Here is a 23,809-nt window from a genome sequence, read left to right as displayed (position 1 = left end):
CAAGTGTGATTATGATATATATCTTGGTGACTTTCTTTTGGGGTCTATCTTATGTGGGGTTTGTCGAATTTCTTGGATGGTCAGCTTTTCGTCCTTCTTGATATTTGGGAAGTTTTCTGTTAGTAAATCTTCAACAGTCTTCTCTGCGCTTTCCATTTTCTCCCCTGTTCTGGAACTCCAGTAATGTGCAAAATGTTTACTCTTGATTGTGTCCCAAATAATTCTTAGGTTTTCTTCATTCTTTTCTCTGACTTTTCCTTAAGAAAAATGACGTCCATGGATTTGTCTTAAATTGCACTGATTCTGCCTTCCATTGTTTCAAATTTGTTCCTAAAACCTTGTGTTGAGTTGTTCATTTCTGAAATTTTGTTGTTTATCTTTTGGATTTCTAGTTGCTGTTATTGTATGGTTTCTAATTATTTATTTTGCCATTTTGATATTGTATTATTTTCTTGGATTTTTCTATTGCTTTGTCTGTATTTTCCTTGATTTTGGCTATGTTTTTGTCTGTATTTTCCATGATTTTGTCTGTTTTTTCCTTGGTTTGGTTTGTGTTTTCCTTGATCTCTTTCCTAATCTTTTGGAGAGCCCTAAATAATAGTCTTTTGAATTCCATGTCAGGTAGTTTCACTGCCTTGTTTTCTGCTGAAAGGTCATCTTATTCTTTATTTTGGTCACTTGCTAGAGCCATCCTGTCCTGCTTTTTTATATGTTTTGATATTGTCTGCTGTCTCTGAGACATTAAGGTGTTTTCTGTATTTATTGATTGTATGTTTGTTTTACCCTGCTCATTTTTTTTTTTTTTTTGGGGTATGTCAGGGTAGGCAGGCCAGGTGTGCTTTGCTGCTTGCTTGTCTGTGGGCATGATATCTGTATACCTTGTTAGAGTAGACAAGACAGCAGCAAGCAGGGCGAACCCGCTTCACTGTACACTGGTTTGGAGAAGTGGCTGAGGGCAAACTGGGCGGACACTCCCTCACGTTGGTCCAGTGGTGTGGGAACATTCACCGCCCCTCACTAGATAGGCTGAGGTGTCAGATGGGGAGTGGTGCAGGCTTGCTTCCCTCTGTTCAGCAGCTGGTTGAGTGGTGGGAGGGGAAGGGGCAGTGTGTGCCTGAGCCAGGGATGCTCTAGTCTTAGTGGCATCGCGAGGGCTGACAGGAAGGGGGTGGGGTATGGGGATTGGTAGGGGGAACAAAGAAAAGAGAAGAGAGAAATAGAAAGAAAAAAAATGGGGTAGCTGGAGGGTGGAGGCAGGACAGACCTGGGGTCAGCAGGAAAGGTAGTGTACGAGGCTAGGCGGGAGGTAGAAAGTGGCAGTCTGGTGGCTCTCTAGCCATGGTGGTATGGCATGGCCTGGAGGGAGGAGGAAAGTGGCTTATGGGGTGGGTGCTCTGTCTCCTGTTGGGATCTCTGTGAAGTAGCTTTCCTGTACTGCTTGTCTGAGGTCATTGACGGTTGTGCTTCAAGATGGCAATGCTGTGCTGCGTTAGTTGACAGGGGACCTCAACTCTGTCTCTTTTCTTGTTTTCTGTTTTCCTTCAGTTTCTTCTTCCATTCTGTGTTTGATCTATTTCTTTATCCCTTCATTTAATGCTTAGGATTCCAGAATTATCATTTGTATCTGTTTTGCAAGTCTTTACTGCAGAAGGATGGCATGATGTGTCTGTCTAGGGCGACATGTTGGCTCTGCCCCCTTTCCATACTTCTTCCTGTTTTTTTCTGTATATTCTGTTTGTTTATTTTTCTCTGTGTTTTATTCTGGGTAATTTCATTTGCTCTATTTCTATTATCGACTATGCCCAGGCTGCTGCCAAATATAGCCATTGAGTTTTTAATTTAATTTTTTATTTATAGAAGTTCTGCCATTGCTAGAAATTGTTTTTCTTTTTTCAAATTTACTGTATTGCTGTTTAGAGCTTCCTTTTCCCTGTAGGTATTTTACAGTTTGTTATGTATTTATTCACATGTGTTAAATGTAGTTGTTTTACACTATATCTGATAATTCCATTATTAGAATACGGTGAAAGTCTCATTTTGTCTGTGGTGTCTGGTATATCTTGTTATACTCAAATTATCTTGCTTTCTTGTAGCTCTGATTATCTTGTACTGATTGGTGGTCATTGCCCTTGAAATCTATTTGTAAAGGTTTCCTGAGGCCTGGTATGGAGGTTTCCTCCCCAAGAGAGGCTTCCTGTTTGCTTTCTGCCAGGCACCTAGGGTCCCTGGCAGTCAAGGCTACCCTAGACCAAGGTCATATTTTGAGATTACTTGGATAGTCAGCTAGCCTCTCTCTGCCCAGTGTGCAAATCCCCGAAAATAAAAGTATGAGACCATATTTTCCCAGGGCAACCATCTCAGCACTTCCTAGGAGAATGTGTGTGGAGGAGTTGTTGACTACATCAGGGTTTACATTGCCCTGATGACATAATACCCCCTTCTCTGGGGCCACAGCTCCGAGTGAGGAAACTCTGATAAAACTCCATATGCTGGGAGGATGTGGGTCCAAACCTCCATCCTTCTGGCCTCGGTGGCCCCAACTGAAGCCCCATGTTTGTATTGTTGGCACATGCTTTCTGCCTAATTCCCTAGTTACAGTCTTTCATTCAGAAATTGGTCTGAGAGTTGTCAGCTGTCTTTTCAGATCATAAATGTTTTTAGGTTTTGATTTTTTATACTTTACCTGGTATTTTTCATTGTTTTCAGTGAGAAAGGTAGTCTAAGTAACAAACTCACCATTCCTAGGAACACTGTCATGATCATTTTCATACCAGTGGTTCTCAGCATCTCACTGAGATACTACTTCCTCTGGTGTTACTTATTGATTCTTCTGTCTAAAGAACAATAACTACATAGCTGATTTGTTAAGATCAAGTATTTAGAAATTTCTATATTTACATTTAATTAGTTTAATTAATCTATTTTCTACTCATGAAATGCTAGCATACTAATTATTGAAACCAGAGCCTCTATTGTGACAGAAAAAGTATCATTGCAACATACAGACTTCATAAAAAATGCTTTTCAATGGTCTGACTCATGGGAAATCCTCTAATTACCTCTTCTTGAGCATGACTGGAATATACAAAGATGAAGATTCAATATCCCAAGGAGTATAATTGTTTGAAATGTTAGCACAAACTGTGTTCAAGGCTCCTAATCAATACTTTTATCATATGGCAGTGGCTAAATGCATTTAATTCTTGTTGAGCATAAGTGCTTAACTAAGGTTTTTCTCAGAATTTAGACCATTTATTGCCTCAGAGTTGGAAATCATCAGCATGGTCTACAGAGCGGTCAGAAATACCACACTGATTTGGTGTATAAGGAGAATTTATTTTTCCACTCATGATGGTTTTAAAAAATGTAATTAATAGTAAAAGGAAAAATGAAATTTCTTTATTAGAAAAGTCTGGCAATAACCAACATAATTCACCTAAAATATATTCTTATTTCTGTAACTTTGAAAAACAAGCTAAATCTTAACACCTTTTTGTGAAAAGTTTGTCCTTTGTGCAGATTCTTGAACTAAAGGCCTGGAGCTAATAAATATTAAGTAATTTGATTAATTAAATCAAACTTTTTAGATAATACTGCATGTTGGTGAAGATGGAGAGCAACGGGAGTTCTCAGAATGTATAGATGGGACATTTACACAATATAGTGTAAATTGGCACAACTACTTTGGAAAACTGGTAGTAGCTACTGTCACTAAACATACATATGCTGTAATTCAGCCATTATACTTGTAAATGTATATTCAATAGAATTGTGAACGTATGTTCACCACAACACATATACAAGAATACTCATAGCCCAAACTGGGAACTATACATGCCCATCAACAGTCTAGTAGATAAATCAATTGTGGTGTAATCATATGATGAAATACTATACAGGAAAGAAAATTAATCGTCTACAGTTATGCTTAACAACATGGCTAATTCTCACAAACTTAATAGGGAGCTAAAAATAGCAAATACAAAAAGAATGTTTTCCATGATTCCAACTGCATTAAGTTTAAAAACAGACAAAACTAATCTGTATCAAATCAGGAATGGCCTGGTAATATCTTGTTGCTTGATCTGGGTGCTAGTTACATGAGTGTGTTAATTTTGTGAAAATTAAATGAGTTCTATACTTAGGATTTGTACGCTTTAGTGTATGTATGTTATACTTGAATTAAAATCACACAAATATGAAAAAAAGGTGGTTTAGGACTTGGTAAATGTAACCCTTTACCTTTTTGGCAAAGTTAAGTGATCAGAATTAGCAAAAGTTCATTTTCCTTTTATCTGTCTACTATCTGTTGTCTATTTTTCTATGTATCTTTTATTGATATGGACTCATGGATTCTCTATTCATTTCCTATTGCTTCTGTAACAAATTATCACAAATTTAGTGGCTTAAAACAACACTACTTTATTATCTCAGAGTTCTTAAGGTCAGAGGTTTAAAATCCATCTCAATGGGCTAAAATCAAGGTGTCAGCAGGGCTGTGTTTTGTCTGGACATTCTAATGGAGAGTCTGTTTCCTTACCTCTTCCAGCTTCTAGAGGCTGTCTGCATTCCTTGGCTAGTGGCCCCATTCTCCATATTCAAAGTCAGCAGTGTAGCATCCTCAAATAACTGTCTTTATCCTCCTCTCTCTGGCCCCTGCTTAAATTATCACATCTCCTTCTGTGACTCTGACCCTTTTGCCTCCCATTTATAAGGACCCTTGTGATTACATTGGATCCACCTGGATACTACAGGATAATCTCCTCATCCCCAAATCCTTAACTCAATCACATTTGCAAAGTTCTTTTTGCCCTGTAAGGTAGCAGCATGTGCACAGGTTTTGGGGATTTGAATATAGGCATTTTGGAGGGACTGTTATTTGGAGGACCATTATTCTGATTGGTACAGATTCCTATTTTTATCAATGGCTTATGATTCATTACTATATTTAATTGGTGTTAAAATTATACCAGAGTTTGGCAAGTATGAGCGCTTTAAAGTTGGCTTCTGTGTCCTCGTGACATACCCCATCATTTTGTGAGTGCTTTCTTTCTGGTACAACAAGATGGTCTAGGTTCAGCTTGTAACTGTTCTGCTCTGGCCCTGGAATCAGTCATTTCTCTTAGGCATCCTGGTTGCCTTTAGTGGGGAATAATAATAGGAGACCAAGATTGGGTCACTGAATGTACTGCTCTCTACTAGAATGTCTTAGCTTCTAGGCCGTTCCAAAACACAGAGCTAGGAAATATATGAATATATGTACACATATAAACATGCACATATATATATGTACACACACATGTACATACTTATATATATACATGCACACACGACTGCATGTACATATACATACATGTGTTTTGAAATCGTAAGTTCACACTGACATCTACCAATCCAGTCTGCCCCTAAGTGGTTCTTTTTTGCCTTTTCCCATTTTATATTCGTGTGTCCCTGCTTTTTTACTGAAAAGTCTGGCTCCCAACAGCAGCATTGCGTTTTCTCATTCGTTCAGTCCAGTACCTAAACCCACTGCCGTTGAGTCTATTCCAACTTATAGTGACCCTGTAAGATAGAGTACAACTGCCCCATAGGGTTTCCAAGGCTGTAAACCTTCGCGGAAGCAGACTGCCACTATCTTTCTCCTGCAGAGTGCTTGTGGGTTCGAACTGCTGACCTTTCGGTTAGCAGCCGAGCACTTTAACTACTGTGCAACCAGTGCGCCTGCAATCTAATAATAACATGTGAAATACTTATAGGATCACTTCACCTAAACCAATACAAACACAAACCTAATGAGACCCAGAATTTGTTTGCAGAACCCTCCCCCACAACTCGCCATCCACTAAGTGCCGCCCAAGACTGAGGGTACGTAGTCAATACTGTGTTCATGAGGTATTTGGGTTCCTTCTTCTCCTCCCAACCTTTTAGTGTGGTTATAGTATTGATATGAAATACAATTGGCTTGATTTATTTCAGTTTGCTTTCAATTTTAGGTTTTATTTTTCCCTTCCCTTCCTTGTTGGTTTTAATTTTTTGAATATGTAGAATATTAGCATGCTTACAAAAGTCAAAACTGTGGACAAAGATAAATTTAAAGCAGTGTCACTCCCTTCCCTCAGACATATATCCCTTCTAGTCCATCACCATCCTACTCTCCCCACTCTTAGAGGTAATCAACTTCATTGTTTTCTCGTTTATCCTTTCAGTGTTTCTTTTGTAAAGAGAATATGTTTCCCTCTTTCCCCTTCTTTTTTACACAAAAGGTGACATACTATATATGCTTTTTTGTACTTTGCTTTTTTCATTTAACAATAAATGTTGGAAATTATACTACTCCGTATCAGCTCATTGAGATCTTGTTCATTTATTACAGCGTCATAATACTCCACTGTGTATATGTGAACCATGGTTTATTCAATCAATCTCCTATGTTTGGACATTTAGGTAGTTTCTAATATTTTACAAGTATAAACAGTGCTAGAGTAAATCATCTGTGCGTATGTAATTTCTAGTTGTTGAAGGTGTATCTTCAGGGTAAATTCTTGGAAGGGTGATTGTGGGATCAAAGGGTAAATACATATATAGTTTTGTTAGATGTTGCCAGAGTTCTTTACATAAGAGTCTACCATTTTGCCTTCCTACCAGTAATGTATGAGAGTACCTGCTTGTCCACAGCCTTACCAACATCATATTATCAAGCTTTTCAATTTTTGCCAATCTCATGTGACCGTGGTATTTCCTCAACATCTATTTAACTATCTAATATTGTAAAGAAGATTTAAATAGTGTTTTGTCTGGCTTTCTTAGTTTTCCTCCTCAAAAAAGTTGTTCTGAGTGACCCATTCTACCATTACCAGAGGTAGCAGTCCTGTCCTAAGCAAATCCATTGTGTATTTTTGTCATTACCTTTTGCTGAGAAAGGGGAACTAGAAGTTGATAGGAGCATATAAATTATTGTACTGTCAGACAGACGTACCAGATTTTTTAAGGTCTACTGAAATAAAGGCAGTGATGATTAATTTTCAAATACAGAATAAGAATTTTAGTTGAGTTCTTAGAAAAGTAAACTTCAATTTTCAAATGATTTAATTTCATTGGTAAAATAAACAAAAAATGAAAGTGACCCATCTACAAAAATAGTAAAGATCATAAAACATACTTTTCATCATATATGGGTAAGTTTTGAATTACACTCTTTCATAGGTTATAAGAGTGTTATTTCTTTTTTCCTTTTGAAAAGAAGAACATTGCAATGTGATTACATAGTTATTTATAGTTTAAAGCTGCTGAACTTCTAGTATCTCATATTGTTTAATGTTTCTTAAAATGTAAAGTAAGTTTGCTAAATTATAAACACAGCATCTTCTTGGGCATCAGTGGCTTTGTTGATGAACAAATGAAGTAAGGTTTAGAGATGAAAATGTTTTTTACATATTTTAGCACATTTCTCATCATTTAGCTTAAATGTCCTAGGGCTGTCTTTAGCATCCGGAAGTCACAGATATTCACTCCATTTAGGACATGCCGTTGAAAATCATTTGCAGTAACTGATGTGCAGGGAGTCATGGTGGCACAACGGTTAAAGCGCTGGACTGCTACCAGAAAGGTTGGCAGTTCAAACCCACTAGCCACTCTGTGGGAGAAAGATGTGGCAATCTGCTTCCATAAAGATTAAATGAAACCCAAACCAAACCCGTTGCCATCGAGTTGATTCCAACTCATAGCGACCCTATAGGACAGAGTAGAACTGCCCAATAGGGTTTCCAGGGAGCAGCTGGTAGATTCGAACTGCCAAACTTTTGATTAACAGCTGAGTTCTTAACCAGTGTGCCACCGGTCTTGTAAACCCTGTATGGGGCAGTTCTGTCCTATAGGGTTTCTGTGAGTTGAAATCCACTCAGTGGCAATGGGTTTGATTTTTGTTTTGTTTTTGGTATTTTATGTTTATAAATGGGCTCATTTTTCTTGTATCCTAGTAGCTGTTAAGTTCTGATAGTGATAATAAAATCCTCTTACTAATCTCAACTTACATACTGTCAGCTAGTCTAAATCATTTATTTTATGCTTGTATGTGCATATATATTTACTTATGTGGGTCTTACTTGTGTTGCATTGGAATTACAGATTAATTTGCAGAGAATTGACTGCTGTGAATCTTCCCATGAATGACTATAGTACCTTTAAGTAATCTACATATTTTTTCTATAAAGAGCATGATGTCATATGTATCTTAGAATTTTGTTGCTCTCACAAATGGCATCTTTTTTCAATTATTATATTTAATTGGTTGTTGTAGGTATATAGGAATACTATTGACTTCTGTGCAGTCAGTCATCTTTTATCTGACATTTTTGGTTTTTTGGCCATGCCCAGTTGTGGTTTTTTTTCAAACTTTTTGAATTGGACAGTTAGTTCATTTATTTTCAATCTCTCCCCTCTCCTAACATAACCTCTCAAAGGTATAAAATAGATGTTGATTGTGTTGATAGTGGGATGTATTTTTTCCATTACATAGTGTCTGATTTTGCCAAAACTGGAAATTTAGCATTTTTCTCAAAATACCGTGATGGAGCATGATATCTGTGCTTTGAGAGTGTTGTGCCATCTCTTGTGGAAGAGGAGTGACGGAATCATTCTGGGTTCTTAGGGTCCTTGTACAAATACCTAGATATGATACAGTAAAACCTGCGATATATGAAACCTGTGTAAGGCAGAAGCCTGTCAGAAGGATAGCTCAGATATTTTCCACTAAAACGAGCGATAGAAAAGTGGTAAGACTGCACCCTGTGGAAGGCAGAAAACTTGCGAGACCTGGAAAAACAAGGCAATTTCAGCTTGTTGCGAGTTTTGGCTCTCACAGGTTTCACTATATTACATATAAACTTATTACATGAAATGGAGAATAAAACAAGTTACTTTAGATGGGTTGCCACCTAGGAGTGGAGATGCTTACCTGGGCAGGACATCCTTTTGTTGGTTTGGACACCAAGATGGCATTTGACTGTAATAGCTTCCCCTGACCTTTCATCAGTATAGAGAGAACAAGCATGGGGCTTAGGTATAAATTCAGTGCAATCAACAGGAATTTTGTTTATTTCCTCCAGAAGATTCCATTAAATGAGATAGTAGGTTTCAAAATTAGACTTAAGCATTGATTTGTCCTTTTTTCTTTAATCAGTATTTTGGGGAAAAAATTTATTATTTTTGGGTAAATTTCAGAGTGTATTTGACTGTGCCCTGTTTTAACTGGTGAAACTATGGCATTGTTTTGTGTAATGGATTTACATTTTTTGAGTCTGTGTCTAAAAATAACCAAGATTAACTTGTCATAGGTCTTTAATGTACTTGATAAAACATGAGGATTACATGTCTCTTTTTTTCCTCCAACACTTTGATTGTCGTTTAGCTTATAACTTAAGTATGATCATCAGCTTATACATATTAATTTGATGGTTTAATGCCAATCTATGCCAACCAGATTTTGCATTCTACATTAAAGTTCTTTTCATAAACTCTAAAAGTTTGAGAATTAGTCTTTTGGTGATCATAATATCATTTTGACTTGAGGACTTTTTCAGAGTTAAATGAGCTTGATGGTTTATTAAATGTTTTTATGGAGAGTTTAAATCCAGGATAAATTTAATTGATTTTTTTCCCTGTTTCTTTGATTCTGTCAGTGGAGAAGGCATAGATAGTGATTAATATCTGTTTTGATTTTGAAAACATTAGAACCAAATTTTGTACATCCTTTGTTTTAGGTTGTTGATTATATCCTGCCGCCCTTGGTCTCCCTGGTTCAAAGCCAAAATGGTAAGTGTGACCACATCAACGAGAATTCTATCAGTTACACATTCTGTTTTCATTCCATCTGCATGTAGTCACATTCTTGGCATTTGTTTCTTTCAAGTGGAGTGGAGGCTCTTCAGCTTGCGGTTGCTCTCAGAAACCACATCTCTACTCGTGAACCAGGAGGTTGGGGATGACAAGAAGGAGGCGAGCCTTGATTCTGACAGCAATCTTCTGGCTCTCGTTAGAGATGTCTTACTTCCTCAGTAAGTACTATGCTGCTCTACTAATGTGGAGAAGTGTTGATATCTAGGATGCTTCTGTCAAACTGGGTCCAATGATGGGGTCGTGGGCCTCAGTGTCCTTATATTTAAGCCCAAATGCTTGTGGACTCACTATACAAAGAGGTCTAGAAACAGAGGCAGTAACTATTACACTGGACCCAGAAGAGTCTTAGTCTGTATTCAAAAACAGCCATTTAGAGCAGTATCTAAATGCTGTATCTCTGAGTGAGGTACATGACTTTGAGGTCATGCAGATTTAAAGGTGTTCATGGCTCAGTGGCTGAGGTTTGTGATTCAAGGTCAATATTAGAAGACAGCTGGAACATGAGATTAGGACTTATCCTGGCCCTACTCACAAATAGTAGGGATGGAAGGAAATCTTTCCTCCTCCAGATTCTTGGCATGGAAGTTAAGTTCAGTTACAAACAGGAATTTGTGTGTGTGTGTGTGTGTAGGGTAGGAAGGAGGGGAACAGATAATGAGTATTTGTGAATGGAAAGGTGTTATATTTTCCTTTGACTTTACCGCTGCCGCGGCAAACACTCATCAGAACGATTACAGAGAGCACGATGCAGGTGTGTGAGACTGAAGCCTGTCACTTAGAGTTCAAGGGACACTGTGAATTTTAGCAAATAAAAGCAAGTTAAAAAAAAAAAAATATTTGCCATACGGTACATTATGGAAGATTTTTTTTTTTTTTTTACAGTATTTAACAAATGCTGGCTCGGGTGTCATGCATTAGAAAGCATGCATTATCATGGCATCCTTCAGGGCCTGGGCTGAACCTTGAGTCAGCTCAGCAGGCTTTTAAGAATGGTGACTTCACCGAATTCACCTCCCTATTTGTTCAACTCCTCAAGATCTCCTGTTCTCATTTAAAAAAAAAAAAATCAATTATCACACTATGGAAATTAAATTTGTTTACTTTCTGATTTTGGCCAGTGTTAACAGGTTTGAACTTTCTTGCAAAAAAGTAGGTTTACCATTAAAAAAAAAAAAGGTAATTGCTGAAGAGGAACGACTCAACCACTCCTGGTTGGTTTAAACCAGGCCAAACAAAACCAAACCCGTTGCTGTCAAGTCGATTCCAACTCATAGCGACCCTATAGGACAGAGTAGAACCTCTACATAGGGTTTCCAAGGCTGTAATCTTTACAGAAGCAGACTGCCACATCTTTCTCCTGCAGAGCAGCTGGTGGGATCGAACCACTGACCTATCAGTTAGCAGCCGTGTGCTTCATTAACCACTGCCACCAGGACTCCTACCCTAGTTGGTTTAGGAAGGTACGTTTTACAAGTGTGTCAGCCAGTATGCCGGCCCTCCTACCAGCTGAAGGGGCCTGTTTTGACTGATTGGAGGCTTAGCTTGATCCCCAGTGGCTTGATTTATTAAAAAAAAAATCAAACACATTGATTTTTAAGGGTCAGTCTCTTGTTTGATTGCTTTTTTGTTTTCTTCTTGCTCTTCAGTAGCTGGTTTCAGGGAGACTCTTGTTAAAGAATATATACAATAAGAATACTTCTGATACCCAAAATAAGAAAATGATTATTTATGTGAAAAAAAACTTTGTCATGTGGCACTTTCTCAGTAATATACTATCAATAAATATATTTTTTATTGCATTTTATTGTATATGTATATGTGGGTATATGTGGATATATGGTTTATAATTCTGTGGTTAAGTAAAAGATCAGAGTCTCCTCTCATGGGATTAATTAGTTAATGCTTTCAGTGCCACTTTATGCTTCTAAAACTACTTGTAAATAATCTCATGCATTCTGACAAGAAAATGCCTAAAATAGTTTTTTGCACAAAATATGATTTTAAAAAATGATATCCTTTGCCTGTCTGCTGTCTAAGTCCTGAGACATGACCCTTATAAGAGGTGCAGGATTTATTCTACTAGTACTTCAGTTTAGTAATAACTTGTTACCAGTTCTGCAGATCTGAAATAAAATTTCTTCACGTTTGACACCTGCCCAATGTTGGAACAGTTTGTAAAATGAAACGTGATTACTTTGTATTAAGTGTCGCTTTTTTTGTTTCTGTTTCTTTCTTTTGAGCTGGAATAAATAGTATGCATTTCCTTTAATGTGCATCTTTACCCTTTCCAGAGATGAGGAATTAAGAAGAAAATACAGATGTAAACCACATGGCAATTCAAGAACATACACAATGTAGATGAGTTCCAGTTTTTATTAAACAGAGCAGATGTGCACTTAGGATAATGGCATGGAGTTTATTGGGATATGAGGTGTGGATGTTTTTCACTGACAGATTCCTGTGGGAAGTGTCAATTATTGTCATTGCATCTCAGGCCGTAAGCCTCAGTTTCCTCATCTATAGAATTGGGGATAACGGTATCTACCTCAGAATACAGTTATAAAGATTAAATAAGATGCTGCTTGTAAAACAATACAGTGTCTGAGACATAGAAATGTTCACTACTACTACCATTATTATTAGGCATGTTATTTTAATCTCTCCTATTAATCTTGAAAATGAAGATTATAGTAGTACATACTTCATCGAAGTGGCCATTAAATAATGCTTATTGTAACCACCTGGCATATATAGTAAGGGCTTAATAAATGTTATCTAAACATTTCTAGAAATGAGATGTAAGCAATGTGTTCATTCAGTTTCTTTGACTCTGTAAAACTGGAAACCTTGGCCAGGGGTTTGGTCTTTGACAATAGCTCTTGGTAATTATAAGAAGTTTAGAAATGCTAATAATGGAAAATTTATGTTCTCCAAGAGTATTTATATATAATGCCTTATGAATTATGAAGTTTCTGGAGTTTATAGGAGCTATATGGCATCCACTTCAATTTAGGAAATAGGCATATTAATGTTGATACTATTCATTTTATTTATGTTTTAATCCTTCTTTGACCTTATGCAATACTTTGGGCAAAGCTAAGGTGACAGTCTTTTCAGGCATGCATATTAGGCTCCCAGTTTTCACATGAAGTTACCATATTAGTCAAAACTGTTTTATTTGGAAACAGTAGCTCCCAAATCAAGTTAACTTTCAACATTTATTTGTTCACATGACAGAAGTAAAAAAGTTGTGCTGGCATCAAATACAGCTGGGTTCAAGGGTCTAAATTATGTCAGCACTACTCTGTAAATGTGTCTTTTTCCTCATCTCTCTAGTCTGCCTACAAATAAGTGGCTTTGTTCTCAGACAAGCTCTTTCCATTGCATGTTTAAATGGCTCCTGGGAGAAGATCTAAGAGAAAGAGTGGATGTCTTTTCTAGTAGCTCTGACAAAATTCTTAGGGGGGAAAATAGTGTGTTCTTATTAAGTACCATAGAGGGCAGTGGAGGTTCACTGGTAGAATTCTTGCCCTCCATGCCGAAGACCACCACTTGTTTATCAGCTTGTTGTACTTTGGTGGCTTGCATGTTGCTGTGACACTGGAAGCTATGCCTCCAGTATTTCAGCCCACTATAAACAGGTTCACCCATGGTGGACATGTTTCAGTGGAGCGTCTAGACTAAGACAGACTAGGAAGAAGGACCTGGCGTTCTACTTCTGAAACAATAGGCCAGTGAAAACTAGAAGTTGTCAAAAATGAAATGGAATGCATACATATCAATATCCTAGGCACTAGCTGAAATGGACTGGTATTGGCCATTTTGAATCAAACAATCATGTGGTCTGCTATGCTGGGAATGACAAATTGAACAGGAATGGCATCAGGTTCATCATCAAAAAGAACATTTCAAGATCTATCCTGAAGTACAACACTGTCAGTGATAGGATAATATCCGTATGTCTACAAGGCAGACCAGTTAATACGACTATTATTCAGATTTATGAACCAACTACGAATACAAAAGATGAAGAAAATGAAGATTTTTACCAACTTCTGCAGTCTGAAATTGATCAAACATATGATCAAGAGGCAATGATAATTACTAGTGATTGGAATGTGGAAGTTGGAAACGAAGAAGGATCAGTAGTTGGAAAATATGTTCTTGATAGAAATGACGCTGGAGGTCGCATGATAGAATTTTGCAGAACAATGACTTAGTCATTGGAAATTCCTTTTTTCAACAACATAAACAGTGACTATACCTGTGGACCTTCCCAGATAGAATACACAGGAATCATATTGATTACATCTGTGGAAAGAGATGATGGAGAAGCTCAATATCACCAGTCAAATCAAGGCTAGGGGCCAACTGTGGAACAGACTATCAGTTGCTTATGTGCAAGTTCAAGCTGAAACTGAAGACAATTAAAACAAGTCCACGAGTGCTGAAATACAACCTTGAGTATATCCTACCTGAATTTAGAGACCATCTCAAGAATAGATTTGACACATTAAACACTAACGGCTGAAGACCAGCTGAGTTGTAGGATGACATCATACATGAAGAAAGCAAGAAGTCATTAAAAACCCAGGAAAGAAAGAAAAGACCAAAATGGATGTCAGAAGAGACTCTGAAACTTACTCTTGAATGTCGAGTAGCTAACGCTAATGGAAGAAATGATGAAGTAAAAGAGCTGAATAGAAAATTTCAACGGGCAGCTCAAGAAGACAAAGTATTACAATGAAACATGCAGTGACTTGAAGTTACAAAACCAAAAGGGAAGAACACGTTCAGTATTTCTCAAGCTGAAAGAACTGAAGAAAAAATTCAAGCCTGGACTTGCAATATTGAAGGTTTCTATGGGCAAAATATTGAACGACGCAGGAAGCATCAAGAGAAGATGAAGGAATACATAGAATCACTGTACTGAAACAATGGGCCAGTGAATAGGTCGATGTTCAGCTATATCAGGAAGTAGCGTATGATCAAGAACTGATAGTACTGAAGGAAGAAGTTCAAGCTTCACTGAAGGCATTGGAGAAAAACAAGGCTCCAGGAATTGAAAGAATACCAATTGAGATGTTTCAACAAAGGAATGCGGCATTGGAGGTGCTCACTCATCGATGCCACGAACTTGGGAGACAGTTGCCTGGCCACCCTACTGGAAGAGATCCATATTTTTGCCCATTCCAAAGAAAGGTTACCCAACAGAGTGTGGAAATTATCGAACAATATCATTAGTATCACACGCAAGTAAAATTTTGCTGAAGATAACTCAAAAGTGGTTGCAGCAGTACATCGACACGAAACTGCCCAAAATTCAAGCCGGATTCTGAAGAGGAGGTGGAGCATGAGATATCATTGCTGATGTCAGTTGGATCTTGGCTGAAAGCAGAGAATGCCAGAAAGATATTTACCTGTATTTTATTGACTATGCAAAGGCATTTGACTGTGTGGATCATAACAAATTATGGATAATGTTTCAAAGAATGGGAACTCCAGAACACTTAATTGTTCTCGTAAGGAACCTGTACATAGACCAAGATGCAGTCATTCAAACAGAACAAGGGGATACTGTGTGGTTTTAAATTAGGAAAGGTGTGGGTCCGAGTTGTATCCTTTCACCATATTTATTCTGTCTGTATGTTGAGCAAATAATCCGAGAAGCTGGACTTTATGAAGAACAGTGGGGCATCAGAAGGCTTGTTAACAACCTGCAATATGCAGATGACACAACTTCTCTTGCTGAAAGTGAAGAGGACTTAAAGGGCTTACTGCTGAAGATCAAAGACTACAGCCTTCAGTATGGATTACTTGTCAGTATAAAGCAATCAAACATCTTCACAACTGGATCAGTAAGCAACGTCATAATAAATGGTAAAAATATTGACGTTGTCAAGGATTTCATTTTACTTGGATCCACAATCAGCACCAATGGAAGCAGTAGTCAAGAAATCAGATGATGTATTGCATCAGGCAAATCTGCTGCAAAAGACCTCTTTAAGGTGTTAAAAAGCTAAGATGTCACTTTGAGTACTAAGGTGTGCCTGAGTCAAGCCATGGTATTTTCAATTGCCTTATATGCATGTGAAAGCTGGAGAATGAATAAGGAAGACCAAAGAAGAATTGATGCATTTGAATTACGATGTTGGCAAATAATATTGAATATACCATGGACTGCCAGAAGAACAAGTAAATCTGTCCTGGAAGAAGTACAGCCAGAATGCTCCTTACAAGCAAGGATGGTGAGACTTCATCTCACGCACGTACTTAGGACATGTTATCAGGAGGGACCAGTCCCTGGAGAGGACATGCTTGGTAAAGTAGAGGGTCAGCAAAAAAAAGGAAGACCCTCAATGAGATGGATTGACACAGTGCCTGCAACAATGGACTCAAGCATAGCAACGATTGTGAGGATGGTGCAGGACTGGGCAGTGTTTGTTCTGTGTTACATAGAGTTGCTATGAGTCATAACCAACTCTACAGCACCTAACAACAACAACAACATGCTGGAGACCTGCGTTTGATTCCTGACCAAGGTACCTCAAGCTCAGCTACTCCTTGTCTGTTAGTAAAGAGGCTTGTATGTTGCTTTGATGCTGAACAGATTTCAGCAGAGCTTCCAGACTTAAGGAAGAAAAGCGTGGCAATTTACTTCTGAAAATCTGCAAGTGCTAACTCTGTGGATCACAATGATCTGATCCTGTTGTGGGTGGGGTTGCCATGAGTCAGGGACCATCTCAATGATAACAGCATTAAGTGCCCTATAATACATGTGTTCCTGGTGCTTATCAGAACTACTGTGTAATAGGAACAAATAATCAGTTGTAAGAATAAATGTCTATTATAAATATAACTGAATTACTTATTTTATGAATTAATATCAAAGAACTGTTACCTCCTCTCAGTGTACATGCTTTACTTTCTATAGAGATGAACTTTAGTTATAAGTATTTGTTAGCCTATTACATGCACAGGATTATGATAGCATTTGTAGTGAGATGGGTCTTGAGTTAGACTTTGAAATCTGGGTATGATTGGATAGGAGATTGAAAGGGAGTGGGCATCCCAGGTAAGGGTAGGGTGAGCAAAGTGGTGGAAGAGGCAGACTAAATGGGCAGTAAGCAGGTCAGCCTGTTTCCAGCAGAAAGTCTACATATGAGAGTTACGTGAGATAAGTTGGAAAAGAATGCTTTCTCTCAGCTCATTCATTCATCCATTGCTAATTGAATATATCTTGTTTCATTGGTGTCATGGATTGAATTGTGTCCCCCAAAAATATCTGTCGACTTGGCTGGGTCGTGATTCCCAGTATGGTGTGATTGTCTACCATTTTGTAAATCTGATGTGATTTCCTTATGTGTTGTAAACTTTATCACTATGATGAGGTTATACATGATTTCCTTATGTGTTGTAAACTCTCTCACTATGATGAGGTTATACTGATAAGGTTTACAGGATTAAATAGTTTCTTAATCCAATCTCTTTTGAGATATAAAGAGAGAAGCGAGCAGAGCACGTCCTTTGGACTTGAGGTTCCTGTGCTGAGATGCTCCCAGACCAAGGAAGGACTGATGCATCACAAGGACCTTCCTCCAGAGCTGACAGAGAAAGCCTTCTCCTGGAGCTGATGCCCTAAATTTGGACTTGTAGCCTACTGGACTGTGAGAGAATAAACTTCTCTTTGTTAAAGCCATCCACTTGTGGTATTTCTGTTAGAGCAGTATTAGATGACTAAGACAATTGGTATTTTTTTTATGGGAATATAATAATGACCAAGATAGGCACAGCCTCTGCCTTCATGGAACTTTCTGCCAATTATTTGTGAAGACTTGCTTATTCCTCTACTTTTGAATTTTACAGTTCAGCTATTTAACCTTCTAAAGCTCAGAGTTTCCCAATGTTCTGTGCCCTTAGGACAGCCTTTCCCGTGGCCTGCCTATTAACGTCTGCCAGAACTCTGGTGCTCCTTTGATCACAATTTTAGACATACTGCTTAATTAAAGGCACTTCCATTAAAATCAGAAACAAGAAAAGCATGCTAACCATCAAAACTTTTATGTAACTTTGAATTGTAAGTATTAGCTAATATAGGAAAATTAAACTGTAGGTATATTAGTTTTCTATTGCTGCTTAACAATTTACTACAAACTTAGTGGCTTAAAACAACACCCATTTATTAGCTCTCAGGTCTGTAGGTCAGAAGTCTAGTATGGTGGTCTGATTCTGTGTCCTCAGGTCACAGGCCGTGGGGAAACCCTGAGCTTTAGTACATCAGGTCTCTGCTCAGCGTCTCACATGGCTGAAATCAAGGTGTTTGTTGGGCTGAGCCCTCATACGGAGACTCTGGGCTGAAGTCGACTTCCAAGCTCATTCATGTTGTTGGCAGAATTGAGTTCCTTGCATTCGTAGGACTCAAGTCTCTGTGTTCCTTAAAGTCGCCCACATTTCTTCTCACTTGGCCCCCTCTGTCTTCCAGCCAGCAATGGTTCGTGAAATCCCCGTTGAGCTGCATATCTTCTGACTTCCTTCTTTGCCTCCAGCCTGGCATAACTCTCTACTTATTAAAGTTGGTGATGATGTAGGCCATTGGTAATCTGTGTCTTGTGACTAGAATATGATATTTGGATTCAAACCTGGGCCCTGCCATTAACTTCCCTCCCTCCTTCCCTCCTTCATTTTTTTTCCTTTCTTTCTTCATGACAGAATGCCAACAGTGTAACTGACTTATCTGTATGACTAATGAGAAAAGGTTTTCCTCTCTTTCAGGAAGAAAGGTACCACATATACTCAGAAAATTATGAACCAAGATTTTTATTCAGATGAGAGACAAGATTTAATTCTAAATGTTCATGCACAAGAGAAGATGCAATATTTAATGGAACTTAAACCTAAATTGACCTTTTTAATTAAAATCGGCACCTCTCAGAAATTTAATATCAAAGTTATCAATGAAATCTTAATACTAAAGTCTTCTGATGATGATTTGAACATTTTTTTTCTGACACTTTCTACATAAGGTGAGGGCATTTCTCTTCAGTATTTTACTGTAAATAGGACCAGGCTTTTCACTTAAGAAACACACCTTTGGTATTCTTGAGGAAGAGATAATTTTAATATTCATACAAATGTAAATAATTTGTACTACATTGTTGATTTTACACATACAGTTTAAGACACTTTTGTCCTTCCTTTTTCTCTCCCTCTGTCCCTTTTTTTAGTTAATTAATTCACTTCTCTGTGCCAAATACTAGGGATACAATGGTGGAAGGACTGAGTCCCTGCCCCTCAGAGAGCTTACACCAGTGGGTGAGAGAAAGTCGTAAACAAAAGTGTAAATATGTGAGATAATTTCAGTTAACTGTAAGTGTTGTGAAGAAAAACAAACATAAAAAGGTAAGGGAATAGAGATTGATGGGAAGGGAACTGTGGGAGGGGATGTTTTAGATAGGGTCATCAGGGGAGGCTTGAACTGAGGTCGTGCACCATGGGAAAGGTTTACTATATGATTTGCCTTTGGTAGATTGGAGCAAAGTATATCCAAGTTTCCATTTTCCTTTTAACTTTGAGTGTTTTATATTTCAAAGATATTGCCTCAATGTAAACATGCTTGCAATATCTTTATGATGGTGTGACACTTGACACTTCTCTCCTGGGGAAAATGAGTGCTACTTTTCTTTTTATAATTCTCACTTGACCTTTAAAATCTTCCTAAATTATGAAGACTTTTTAGAGTCTAAGAAAGGAAGCTTTTCCTTACAAATTAGAAATCGTATTTCCTTTTAGAAGTTGGGATTTGTAAGTGGATTCCATTAGTGGCAACATAATGTATGTTGAGCTGTTGAGCTGTCTTAGGTATAAAAAGCTGTTGCCGTCGAATCGATTCTGACTCATAGTAACCCTATAGGAGAGAGCAGAACTGCCCCAAAGGGTTCCCAAGGAGCGGTTGGTGGATTCAAACTGCCAGCCTTTTGGTTAGTAGCCACGATCTTAGGTATACTGTCCAGCAAACATTGTGAGTTTGGCTTCCTAATGCCCGTGCTGGTGGCTTAGAGGGTATCCCGATGGTTCTGCATTGCTTCTTTGTCTTCCTTAGTCACAGGCTTCCTATGTTCAAATAGACATGAACTTGGCTGTTTTGGGGAATTAGAATAGAAAGAAATATTTTTGACCTCTCCTTAGATCATTTTTTATAGATAAAATTCAACTTATGGTTTTGTGTCAGAAAAAAGGCAGCATAATGTTCTGCTTTGTTCATTTTACTTAATCATTTTGTAATGTTTTGTGTCTGTACCCAAATTTGTACTTTTGGCACAGTGATTTATTTATTTTTATACAACCAATGATAATCTAAATTGAGATAATTTGGGAGTTAAGAGTAATAGGGCATAAGGATAAATACTCTTTGATCTCCCTGAATCAGAGTATTTCTCTCTCTCTAGCTGTTTGGATACTATTTTGTGAACCTTGAATGTTGCTTTCTCGAAGCCTTTCAGGCCTTCATAATGAAAAATTGTTGCTGATCTTATTGAAGAAACCAAAAGAGGTTAGGGGCTTATTACCTGAAATTATACTTAACACTTACTTGAAGTTATATGTATCTTTCTCACACTTAAGAAAGGAAATTTTATATATATGTGTGTATGTATATATGTCCGTATGTATGCATATATCCACCCTTCTTTCCATTTCTCCATCCGCTTATGTATCCATTTATGTACTTAAATATCTATGCATGCATGCAAAATGAAAGAAAATCGCATAGAACTCAGGTCACATAAAATCACAAGACTGGAAAGTCCTTAAGATATCAATTGTTTATTTGATTTATATCCTATCTCATTTCTTGAAATTTTAGAGTTGACTGAAGATGTCACCTAGTTCAAATTTGGAAGAGACTAGTACAGAAAATGCCAAAAAGAGTAGGTTCTCTACCCCTTCTTACAGCGTCCAGGGTAAAGTCCTTAGCCTTCTCCAAAGGTAGATTTCATCTTTATGAATGCCTTTGACAGCTTCCTCTTTATGTAACCCTGTCCTAGTTATCTAGTGCTGCTATAACAGAAATACCACAACTGGGTGGCTTTAACAAATGGACATTAATTTTCTCACAGTTTAAGAGGCCAGAAGTTCAAATTCAGGGTGCTGACTCTAGGGGAAAGCTTTTTGTCTTGGTCAGCTGTGGAGGAAGATCCTGTCTCTTTGAGCTTCCACTCCTGGGTGATCTTCATGTGGCGTTCTTCATCTTCTCCTTTTGCCTCCCAGCCATTTCTGTTTCCTAGCTTGCTTTAATCTCTTTTATATCTCAAAAGAGATTAACTCAAAATATATCCAACACTAATCCTGCCTCATTAACATAACAAAGACAACCCATTCCCAAATGGGATTATAACCAAAGTCGTGTTGTTGTTGTTAGGTGCCATCAAGTCGATTCCAACTCATAGTGACCCTATGCACCACAGAATGAAACATTGCTCGGTCCTGCGCTGTGCTCACAATCATTGTTATGCTTGAGCCGATTGTTGCAGCCACTGTGTCAATCTGTCTTGTTGAGGGTCTTCCTCTTTTTCGATGACCCTCTACTTTACCAAGCATGATGTCCTTTTCCAGGGACTGATTCCTCCTAACAACATGTCCAAAGTATGTAAGACGTAGTCTCACCGTTCTTCCTTCTAAGGAGCATTCTGGTTGTACTTCTTCCAAGACATATTTGTTCATTCTTTTGACAGTCCATGGTATATTTAGTATTCTTCTCCAACTCCACAATTCAAAGGCGTCAATTCTTCAGTCTTCCTTATTTATTGTCCAGCTTTTGCAAGCATATGACACAATTGAAAATACCATGGCTTGGGCCAGGTGCACCTTCGCCTTCAAGGTGACATGTTTGCTTTTCAACACTTTAAAGAGATCTTTTGCAGCAGATTTGCCCAATGCAATGGTCTTTTGATTTCCTGACTGCTGCTTCCATGGGTGTTGATTGTGGATCCAAGTAAAATGAAATCCTTGACAACTTTAGTCTTTTCTCTGTTTATCATGATGTTGCTCATTGGTCCAGTTGTGAGGATAGGAATAGAGGTTAGGAATTACAATACATATTTTAGAGGAACATAATTCAGTCTGTAACAAAGCCTAACACGTCTTCCTTGAAGTTCTTAAAGCTCTGGCTCCATCTTAAATTCTCTTAGATTTGCATTTTAGCACGCTGGCTTCCTTATATCATTCCCTTGCTTTGAAACCTTTAGACTTATAGGTTGTAGAAAATAACATTAACAGTACTTATCTAGCCATTCAAGATTCTTGGTGTTTTGCCTCTTGCCTACTATTTTATGTTAATATCTTCTTGCTCCTTTGTATTGTTTCTCCGTTCCTGGAGAGATTTACTTAGTACTTTCTGAAATTTCCTGCTTGGAACCTGTCTCTTCCTCTTACTCTCAGACATCATACTGTGAATATCTATATTTGTATATCTACGTTTATATTGTACTGTTGTATTGACTGTCTTGTTATCTGCATCCACTTCATAGATCTACTATAAATTATTTGAACGATCTCCACTTATTACGGGACGTCTGGGGTTTTTGCAGTGTTTCACTATTATATGTAATGCTGCAAACACTATTTTTATAGCTGTATCTTTGGACAACTTTGTTTTGTTGACTCTAGGGGTGGAATCACTGTGTCAAAAATTATGTACAGTTGAAAGGCATTTGATATGTTTTGCCAGTTGTTTTTAAAGACCATAGTTTATACTGCCAGTTTCCTTTTATGAAAAATGAATTAATCGACTTCTGTAAGAAAGGGGGAGAGCCCTGGTGATGCAGTGGTTAAGAACTCAGCTGCTAACCCCAAGATCAGCAGTTGAAATCCACCAGCTGCTTATTGGAAACCCTATGGAGCAGTTCTGTTCTGTCATATAGGGTCACTATGAGTTGGAATCAACCCGACAGCAACGGGTTTGGTTTTTTTGATTTATAAGGAAGGGGTAGTTAACTTACAGTTTTTAGCATTTTATGTACCCTTCTTAACTTGTATTCCTTCAGCACTTAATGGAGTTGACCATTTCCACCTGTGTTCTTGGCCATTTATGTTCTTCTTAGGTGGATTTTGCCCATTTTTTCAGGTACAATGTAGAGTGGCTTCCAACAGCTCTTTATACATTAAGAATATTACTCTTTGTTTTTTACCAACATTGTGCAAGTAATTTTTCCCCCATTTGGCTTGTTTACCATGGTTTTGCCATTGAGAAATATTTGATTTTTCATAACTTTGAAGCTATAAATATTTTTCTCAGTTCTCATTTGGTGTCATGCTCAATCTGCCTTATCACCTAAGATTATGGAAACATTTACTCAGTTTAGTATTCTAATGAAGTAAAAATTTTCAATTTGTTGAGAATGTATTTTCATAAGGTAAGGCTTGATTCCTCAGCCTCTTTACAAGAACTCTCTTCTAATGTTAAATGCCATCTTTCTTTACTTTTGATTTATTCTTGAGCTAACCCTACACTTACTAAATTAATGTGCTTTTGTAATGTACTTTAATTTTTAACATAGCAGAATCTTTCTCATTGTATTTGCCTCTAAAATCCCTTGGATATTCTGGAATTTACACCCCATCGAGATGTGAAATGTGAATTTGTGGCTTAATCCCGACGGAGTGGACCTCTTTATGATACAGTACCCTCCCCCTACACATACATCCCTCAGGATAGCTTCTCACAGTAATCCAGTGTTGTGAAGATAGGCCGTTTCAATTTTCTTCAGTCTACCTAATTGAGCAGTGTTTATACCAGGCACTTGGCGCAGTGGTTAAAAGCTTGGCTGCTAATCAGAAGGTTGGCAGTTCTGTTCTGCCCTATGGGGTTGCTATGATTCGGAACTGACTTGACGGCACTGGTTTTTTTTTTTTTTTTTTG

The 23,809-nt window shown here is 37.8% G+C and overlaps 1 protein-coding gene across 1 annotated transcript in view; it reads left to right on the top strand.

The window, feature by feature from the left end:
* The window catches only part of ULK4 (unc-51 like kinase 4), a 601,253-nt gene that overhangs the window by 211,766 nt on the left and 365,678 nt on the right, over positions 1-23,809 (top strand). Inside the window, exons 28-29 of the mRNA XM_023727809.1 lie at positions 9,759-9,810; positions 9,908-10,052. Of these exons, the coding sequence (XP_023583577.1) occupies positions 9,759-9,810; positions 9,908-10,052 (197 nt within the window). The remainder of the gene's footprint in view (positions 1-9,758; positions 9,811-9,907; positions 10,053-23,809) is intronic.

The sequence above is a fragment of the Trichechus manatus genome, unplaced genomic scaffold, assembly GCF_000243295.1.
Source record: "Trichechus manatus latirostris isolate Lorelei unplaced genomic scaffold, TriManLat1.0 scaffold00001, whole genome shotgun sequence".
Taxonomy (NCBI): Eukaryota; Metazoa; Chordata; class Mammalia; order Sirenia; family Trichechidae; genus Trichechus; species Trichechus manatus.
This window is presented reverse-complemented; position numbering and strand designations above follow the sequence as displayed.